Source organism: Triticum urartu, unplaced genomic scaffold (assembly GCF_003073215.2).
Source record: "Triticum urartu cultivar G1812 unplaced genomic scaffold, Tu2.1 TuUngrouped_contig_6210, whole genome shotgun sequence".
Lineage (NCBI taxonomy): Eukaryota > Viridiplantae > Streptophyta > Magnoliopsida > Poales > Poaceae > Triticum > Triticum urartu.
Window position 1 is genome coordinate 7,329 of NW_024116952.1, and position 9,965 is coordinate 17,293.

General features: G+C 46.6%; 1 protein-coding gene across 1 annotated transcript; it reads left to right on the plus strand.

The window, feature by feature from the left end:
• The first annotated feature begins 343 nt into the window (after positions 1-343).
• On the plus strand, positions 344-8,278 carry LOC125530297. Its single transcript, XM_048694692.1, has 3 exons — positions 344-664; positions 5,519-7,664; positions 7,856-8,278. Exons 1-3 carry the CDS (start codon positions 393-395, stop codon positions 8,276-8,278), a joined length of 2,841 nt encoding a protein of 946 aa, XP_048550649.1. The 5' UTR covers positions 344-392.
• The last annotated feature ends 1,687 nt before the right edge of the window (positions 8,279-9,965 follow it).

The window sequence follows — 9,965 nt, forward strand, 5'->3', positions numbered from 1 at the left end:
AGATAATGAAGTCGCCTTTTATCGGAAAAAAAATGCATTCATCTGCATGAGACAGTGTGCAGAGCGGTGAAGCACGGCCGGGGCCCGTGGCTGCGGTGATTCAACAGCGGAATCAGAGTACCTTCACGCACGCAGTGCGCGTCTGGTTTTCCTTCTTTTTCCACAGAGTTTACGCGGTAGCAATGAGCGAGGAACAGGGGGGCGCCTTTGGCGTTGCTGGCCCACCCCATTGACCGGCGAGTCGTCGCACCGACGCACTGTACAATTTTACTTGAATCAAAGGCCTTTATGTTCCAAGGAATCTACTTTACCCATTGTCATTCGGTGAAGCCATTTACACAAGTGTGATAAGTTTTCTTCTTCGAGCTTGAGCGGAGGTGCTAAAGGGGTCAATGGCCAACGGCGGAGGCGGAGGTGGCGGCGGTGAGCACCTTGTCCAGATAACAGCCGGCGGCGGCGCCGGGCAAGGCAAGGTTGCCGCACCGGAGAAATGGCTGAATCGCTTCGTTCTTGCCTTCGTGCTGATGGAGAGGCTGGGCAACGCGCTTGGCACACTGGCATTCACGTGGGCCACCGTCGTCCTGCTCGGCGGCTACGCCAGTGAACTCCACTCCGATGAAGATTTTATGTTCGCGACAATCTTAATTTTCTTAGAGGCCGCAAGGTATGTCTACACCGTATGCAGATTATTCCAATAGCAGGTGGTAGCATTCTTACGTTTTCTCGCAGCTACGCGGCAAGTCTGCAACGATCGAAATTGGTCCGCCTAGGGCACAGTTGCCTGAAAAAATTAGGGGAAGCGCCCGAAATCCATAGGTAGCCTCTCTTCTTTCTCCTCTGTCTCTGGACAGGCAATGTTCTTCTTCTTGGCGCTGCTCGCCTGCTCCCTATCTTCTTCTCCAGTTGATCTCTTCCTCCCCACCGACCGTGACGCCACGCCGAGCTGCACTATCCCCGCCTGCGACGAGCCCCTCGTCGGCGACGCCGCGTCCTGCCATGGCATCCAAAGGTCAAGCTCGGGTGCTGCCAAATCGGGGGGAATCAAAACGAAAAAGGCCCACACCGGAATCAGGGGACCCCCTTTCTCGTCTTCGACACCGGTTCCGTTCCTAGAAACTCCAGCTTGGTTCCATTTGCAACATTGACACACTCATCTTTTGAGACAAAAGGATTTAACTTTACAGAAATGCATATCTTCTTTAGAGCGTATGCTTAAGATAATCTGGAAACTACAACAGGCCGGGATACTTCAGACATTGTGTTGGGTCAGGGGAAACTATTTTTGACCAACACAAAATAACAAGTAAATATAGCACGACTCAACTACAAATTTGATGCCAGACTTTTTACCATGGCAAATTGAACGTTTTTACAGCAATTTATGTTTGTTGAGGATGACAAGTTTAGTTGGCAAGCATGTCAAATCTGCCTCGGTTCATTTTATTGCCAAGAAATTGCCATGCCTGCGAACTAAATTTGGCATCCTCGCGCCAACATAAATTGCCATAAAAACGTCGGATTTGTCACGCTTAAAAATTTGACGTTAGATTTTTAACAATACTGTAAATCTATTGGAGATGCTATTCACAGGAGGGCGGCAGGCGCGTAGCGTGAAAATTTGAGGAGTGATGCGCTGCCTAAGCAAGAAAGACTTCGTTTGGTAGTTCGAGTTCGGATCAGGATTAATCTTGCAATTGTGCCCTCCTTTTAGTGCATTTTTTAGATGAGCCTAAGTAATATACCAGAAGACATGTACTCCCTCCGTTTCTAAATATAAGTTCTTTTAAAGATTCTACTATAGACTACATACGGAGCAAAATGAGTGAACCTATACTCTAAAAGGCGTTTATATACATCTGAATGACATTCGGGTCTCTATAGCGAAATCTCTAGAAAAACTTATATTTAGGAACGGGGGAGTAGTATAGAGCTTTACAATCTTCTCTTCAATGCACCTAGACTCTCTCACCCCCACCACGACTCTTTTTTCGAGGGAGAGCCTTCATGACGGTTTTTATTCATAAGGCAAACCGCTTACATCATTTGACAAGACACACACAAGAAATAAAGGAGGTTCCTCTTGCCAGACAAGAGGGCTAGACTCCGGTTTACTAGCTAGAACATGTGTCGCCATATTGGCTTCCCTAGGACAAAATTCATTTCCCAAAGAACTATCACTAACTCATGACAAAGGAAGAAACACCCATCGTAGATCGCCGCCGCATGCCCAAGTGAGTGTCCATCGTTTTTCATGATCTCCACAATTTCCATGCAGTCAGAGTTCACCATGAGCATGTTGCACCCCATAGAATTAGCTAGTGAGAGGTTGTCCCTCAGGGCAATCGTCTCTGTCGTCGTTGCATCATTGACAACAACTAGTATTCGGTTGGAAGCAGACACAAGAAATAAAGGAGGTTCCTCTTGCCAGACAAGATGGCTAAACCCCGATTTACTAGCTAGAACATGTGCCGCCATACTGGCTTCCCTAGGAAAAAAATTCAAAAGAAATATTACTAACTCATGACAAAGGAAGAAATAATCATGTAGATCGTTGCCGCAGGCCCAAGTGAGTGTCCATTGTTTTTCATGATCTCCACAACTTTCATGCAGTCGGAGTTCACCATGAGCATGTTGCACCCCATAGAATTAGCTAGTGAGAGGTTGTCCCTCAGGGCAATCGCCGCTGGCGTCGTCGCGTCATTGACAACAACTAGTGTTCGGTTGGAAGTGGCTACAAAGTAGCCCCAATCATCTTTGAGAACTGCAGTAGTTCCTCCAGTTTCGTTCTCAACATCAAAAAATGCATGTCCATTGAGCTTTACATAATCGTCCTTCGGTCGAGTCCATCCAACAGGTGCACTATTTTTTCTTCTTCACCCATGAGAAGTTTGTTACCAACGCAGATATTGCTTGAGAAGATCTAATGGGGAGTTTGAACTCTCTCGCCATGAGTAGCCTGTCGACGCTCCCACCAAACGTACCGGTATGTGGCGGCAATAAGATCAGCCCGGAGAACAGTTGGGAGGAGAGGCGCCGACGGTGAATTATCCAGCAATAGTTCTGCAAACAGTGAAGACCCTTCCCGATCAACAATACATTCAATATCCATGACATGGCCGAGGCCCAAGTGTTGCCAGATTTCGCAAACACGTGGGCACTGAAAAAACGCATGCCGAATACTTTCATAATCCATGCAGCATAACGGGCATTCCCCTTTTGTTTGGATGTGTCGATTCACCAAGCCTCCATAACAGGGGATAGCACCTAAGAGAGAACGCCAAGAATGGATTTGCACCTGAGCAAGTACACTTAAAGACCATAAGATATTCTAGGTTGGGCTAGATGAGGGACCAAGTGGATTTGTTCTACTCAAATTCCTGCCATGTTGATGTCCCCACCCGTAATAGTATGCCGACCTCACTTAAACCTGTCATTTATTGAACTGCCATGCAACAAAATCCTCTGTAACGTTCTGAGCTAGAGGGATTCGTAGAACCCGCTGAGCATCCATCAGCCAAAACAGGTCATTTACCAGCTCAGTGTCCCAAGAACGGTCACCCTCCACCATTAGCTCAAATACCTTCGTCACCACAAAATTGTTTCTTGTAGTCATAATCATCCTCAAAAGGCTGGAGGGGATCCAAGGGTCATCCCAGATATTAATTTTCCTGTCATTACGCTCCAAATATGTCGTCGCCTGAAGGTCTGGATATATACCCACCAAATGCTTTGCCATGTATAAGAGCTGCCCTTTTTCAATTCACGGTTCAATAGATCTCCAGAAGGAAAGTACTTAGCTCAAAGGATTTTTGCACAAAGGGAATCGGGTTCACAAAGTAGCCTCTAGCATTGCTTAGAAAGGAAGGCTAGATTAAAACAGTGCAAGTCCCTATACCCCAGGCCACCTTTCTTTCGTGGAACACACATCTTTCACCATTGAAAACCAATGCATATGATTCTTCTGGTTCTCATCTCCCAACCGGTACCAGAACATAGCAGTAGTGATCCCTTTACATACTCTCATGGGTAGCTTGAAAACAGACATTGCATATGATGGTAATGCTTCGACGACAACCTTGACCAAAACCTCCTTACTAACAAAAGGCAGTTTCTTTTTGCTCCAACCTCTCAATCGAGCACACACCCTGTCAATCATATATTGAAAACACTATGATCTATCAGCCCCTACAATCGGATGTAGACCAAGGTATTTTTCTATAATAGACCCTGCCATGATGTTCATGCCAAGGTATTTGGGTTTGTTACACCAACTATACTGTAGGGGCCCCCCTTATAGTCATTCTGTAAAAAAGCAGGTTCCAAACTTTAGCCATAAACCTGAAGACCAACACTCTTTTAGGTATCTCTCGGGCTTGTGATTTGTATGGGCCGACTAGGAACAAGTCGCCAAAGAAATAATTGGTGGCAAGTCGAGTTCGTGGCAACATTGCACGGCTATCAGACCTTCTTCTACCTCGCGCTGGTACTGTTTCTCTTCCTCCTTCAGCCGCTCTTGCTGCCACCAACCGATACCACCTGCTTTCGTCACCTATGGCTGAGATTTCTCTGGCGAGCCTGCACCACCCCGCACCCGAGCCACCAACCTCCGACTCGCCTTTGCCTGAGACATTCCGGCTATTGCTCGTTTCCGATCGAGGCCTTGCCAATGTCCCCAAGCCTTGCTACGCTCGTCCTGGGGCCACCGTCTGCGGCTTCGGTGCTGCATCTCGTCTCCTCCTTCCTTCTGCCCCAATTCAACCGACCCAAAATTGAAATCCAGGCAACTTATGTTTAGTTATCTTGGATTTGTATTATGGGGAAAGTTGTGGTTGAGCCCAGGTGCACTGCACCCCTTATCTAGGCACTACCGAAAAAGGCTTTCGCCCCGCTTTATAAATAAAGCATCCACCAAGCACAAAGTTCATAAGGTACCACTCGAAACACGAACACACCAAATGCCACCGCACGAAGGTCCAACACAGACGCACAAACACAACACACACGCAACAATGGTTCAGCTGTGGGCACAACACCACAAGCCCAACACAACACCCAAGGACGCACATACAATGCAAGAATTTTCTGCATCATGATCAATGCAAGAATTTTTCTCTATTTTGTTTCCCCAAAATAAAACAATATATGAACTTTAAACTTTGCAGGACAACAATACATTATAACTACGGTGTGGGAAAAACGTTCTTATTTTATCGTGCATTATAAATACTTGAAATAATATTTATTACTTAAAATATATTATTTTGTATATTTATGCTAGACCAAAAAATCTGATAGTATTTTCACACATTGTAGTTCTAAAGTTATGTTGGCGTGTAGTTTGAAGTCCATATGTTGTTTCATTTGAGAGAAAGAAAAAAAAACTTTCATGTAGTAAGTTAGTTGGCTAGCACAAATCTCAAAGCAAAGTTGGAAGGTAAGGATATGGGGTGCAGTGTGCCTGGGTGTAGAAAAAAAATACTCTCTTCTTTCATCTAATGATACCATATTCATATTTCAGGATGTTCAGCCGCGACAAGAACAGACTAGATTATCGACTGTTCTTTAATACCCGTGGAGCATTTAGGCCTCTTGGCTGGAGTGGACTGATTATAATTGCATGTTTTTGTGGTATTCTGGAAATCATCTGGAAGAAGTATCTGATCACTAGCATGATGATCTTAATGAGTCTAATACTAGTTGGACTTGTCCGATTATTGTCTGAGGTGTCACCAAGAGTATGGAATCAGATGCGTCATGCCGCATCAGTATGGAGCCCATTAGTTGCAATCGTATTGCTAGCTCCCTCTATATCAGAACACAAATCAATGATTAAATGGGCAGTGTTTTCGGTACTACTTGTGGCAGTCCTCGTAGCAACAATAAGTAACCCACGCTTCACAAGAATCAGTAAACTAGTGGGCAGTGTTCTAGGCAGAAAACAAGAATTTTGGCGCAACGTTATTATAAACGTGTGCATGATTGCTGCTCTAGGTATGCTGGTGTACATGCTTAAGGATTATAAAAGATATACGATGATCACAATCGAAGTATGTGCACTAGTGATAGTGTCATTTGGCAACTTACAGATTCCAGCAGCAGTTGTGCGGGTCATTCTAGCATTAATTGGGCTTATACCACATCATACTAATGAGCCAGCATATGATGAAAGCTTGGTTGGCCAAAAAAACATTAAAGCGTCTCTAGGAATCTTCTATGGGATGGTGCTTGGACAAGGAACACTCTATGCTATGGCTTGCGTGTTTGAATTCTTTTCTTTCATCCCTCGAAGATCCCTTGTCCGCGGTGGTGGATTTAAAGGTCAGTGGGGAATGAAATCTGTCAATATGTATTACGCATATGCGTCAGAGAAATGCATGCAAGGGGGTGTGCTTGCTCCAAAGAAGATCAACCTCAGCACCTTTGCCATGGATTCTGTGAACTCGGATTCATCCAAGAATCAGTTCGCCGGGATACGAATGATGCACAACTTTCTGCAAAGTCAACCAACCAAGGCACAACTCCTTTCAAAACTCGCCACTTCTACCAAGACGATGGCCAGAATAATCAGAATGTTGGATTGGACAAGTCCAAAGGATACAGCTATCAGATTATATGCCGCAAAGGTAACTGCAGAGCTTGCAAAGAACCTCCGTGCAGGCACTATCCCTGGTACAATGCAGCTTGTATCTGCACTTCTTGACGCTGATCGCAGACTGGAAAGAGGAAACCCACTCCTAGACACTGATGATGAACACGAGCGAAGACAAGATCCAGTTCTGAATACAGAAGATAGCAGAGAGGTGGCTGATAACCAATTCCAAACACAAGGTCAACTTCGGGACACTGATATCCTGCTGGAAACAGAAAGCAGATCAACCCAAGAAGTTGGCATGAACAAACAGAACTCGTGCGTGCTCAGATGCTGGCAGCATATTTCAGAATTCTGGTCAATACCCAAGGAACAGCTGCGGACAGACCACGATCTTCTACCGGCACTGGCCATGTCAATTATTGAAAGTCTTGCTGGTGTTGACCAGGACAACTGCGTGGAGATCAGCAAAGCAGCTGACCTCATCCCGAAGATCATAAGATTCACAATCTGCAGAAGTGACACGATGAATACCAAGGCACAACAAGAGATCCTGCTCAAATCATCACTGAAGGTGCTGCAAAGGCTCACAAGCATTGGCGGGGAACCCGGCATCACACTGCGGTACAAGATATCAAAACACCCCTTCCTATTGAGTAACCTCTCAGGTATCCTTGGAGACGCCAAGAGCAGCCAGATATCGAGAAAGTTGGTGGCGGGAATCCTCAGAAACATTGCCGTTGATGAGAAAACAAGGCAGGAAATTGGTCGCTTCCGAACGATCATCACCAAGCTGATGCAGGCATTTCTCTACTCAGAAGGAACCATTAGTACCAATGATGATCACCTGTCACGGAAGGTCGCCGGGCAAGCATTGGCAATGCTGACAATACAAAGTGCCCAAAACTGTTTGGTTATATTGAAGGAGCCATGGTTCATGAAGGAACTCAAAATCTTGATCCATGATAAAAGGTACATATATGTGGCGGCAAGCCTGCTGCGTAATCTGTGCCTGCATGCTAAATCCGAGCTCAGAGAGTCAGACCTGAAGGAACTATCTCATACCTTGAGAGAGGTGAGCCCTGCTAATTCGAGCAACAAGTACACTATTAGAGATGCATAATAAAATTTACCATGTTTTGTATGTTCTTGTGCGCAAGGTTTCAGTAAAATTTTGATCTTTATTTTTTGCTCACTCATTTACCACTGGACTATAGATAGAGATACACGTCAATTTTTAACTGATAATGATACATCTCATTACAGGTGTTGGAAAGAATACTGGACGCGGATGGGGCAGAACTAGAGATCCTGATTGGGCTTAGTTCACAGATATGTAAAGTTATTCCTGAAGACTTTACCCGAGAACTAGACGCTGGTCAGATTAAGCAGAGATTTGCCAAGAGGCTTGTCGACACACTAAAAGCAAACATGAAACCTAGTGCTCATAGTCCTGGGATCAGGAGAGTGATACTCGAGCAAGTCATACACATGATGGAGTATAATTCTTGCTATGCAGATTGCTTCAACACATTCGGGATGACAGATGCACTGTCAATGGTAGAACAAACACCATCAAAGGCTGAGAACTACAGGCTTTTCTTGGGCGATGAAGGATTCATGGAGTACAGCATGCCTCTCTCCGATCTTGTGGCAAGAGCAAAAGAACTTATGGGTTTTGAGTTTTGACTGACTACGAGACACTAATAGATGGTAGTGGGACTTCTACTTTGCCTTTCTTGAATGAATGAAAAACTGTTGTGGCGAGAATAAAGGATTATCATATTGTTTAGAGATCTCTATTGTTTATTAGTCAGGCTGCAAGTGGGACACTTATTCATTTGTCTTCAAATGTTTGCGACATAATGTTATGGGTGATTTAAGTGATTAGTTTTCCAACTGGTTCCATAGATTCTCATAAGGTCGGCAGCGATACAAAACAGACGCTTGCGCTCGAGATAAATAGATAATGGTCATATGTTAAAAGCAAGTAAACAGGTCATCACAGTTGAAGAGAAGAAGATGTCATCATGTTACAGTAGAGATACCACAGGCGTCTTCCTAGTGATAAGTTTGAGGCATATGGTATGTTGCAAGAAAATCTAGTGCAAAATCTGCGTAAGAACCCAAATACCCAATACCGGTCTAAGTGTACTTCCATTTGTAGCTGCCGCAGGAGGATCAAATGAGTCCTTTATATTTGCATCACACTCCTAGTTGCGTGTCACTGTGATTACTTTCATCGACAGATGTTGGAAAGAGGGGAGGGGGCGCGGGGGATAAAGAGTGGATGAGGCGCAGGGGATAGAACTAGAACTACATGACTTAATCAGATTCCGCCCATGAAGATCTAAGATCATTTCTGAATATTCCGAGGAGGCACTGACTGAAGCAAGATAGTTTACAGTGAGAGCAGTAGGGAAAAAAAGGTGTGGATAAGCTGATCGATGCACTGAATGAAGATACGATCGCCAAGTGTCTGTAATCCAGGAAAAATAATGAGGCAGATAACTGACCTTCAGCACATGGTGCGGTAGAATCCTCGCTGTAAACTATCCGGTGATTGCGATGACAAGAGCATGTCGAAGGTAGAAACAGTAGCATGACGCGGGTGGCGGCGCAGCCCACGGAGGCCACGGACTACGCCTCCCGCCTCTGACCCCACACGCCGCTGGCAGGAGCAGTGCAGCGACGGCGAGCACCACGCGAACAAGGCGGTGGCTCCGATGCCGTGCTGGTACGGCCGGCGGCGGCGATCTCCGGTGTGTCATCACGCGGCGGCAGCGGCAGCGAATGGGCTGGCACGGCCGCGGGCTTGGGCTCGCCACACGGCCCGTGGGCTTCTTTTGTTTTCTCAGCACACGTATGTTTCTGTCTGAAAATGTCCGACGTGCCTACTAAAAAAAGTCGGATGTGCCAGCTAGGATGGCTGCCCGAGCGTCGTCTCCATCGCCGTCGACGCGTCGGGGGCAGTGATTTGACGTGACAGACAGGGAGGAGTCAGTTCCCGGAGGGAGGACCTGACTCGCTTCCTTCGCGGCTAAGGCTGATGCGCAGGCTGTTATAATAATCCCAGCCATCCCCCCCGCCCAGCTGAGCCCAGCTCAATCCCAGTCCGCGGATCCAACCGGAGCGCCACCGTCCGATGACCATGGGGGCGGAGCGCGAGGCCGGCGAGGAGGAGGAGTCGCGGCGCCCCCTTCTCCCACCCTCTCCGTCGCCAGGTTCTCCCTCTGCCACCGAACCCACCGACCCCCCGCACATCTGATCTCGTCCCTTATTACGGTGTGGATTTCGTTTCAGCGGCGGAGCACCAGCAGCAGTACCAGCACCTGGGGCGGAGCAGCTCGTCGGCGCTCTGCGGGGGCGGGGGCGC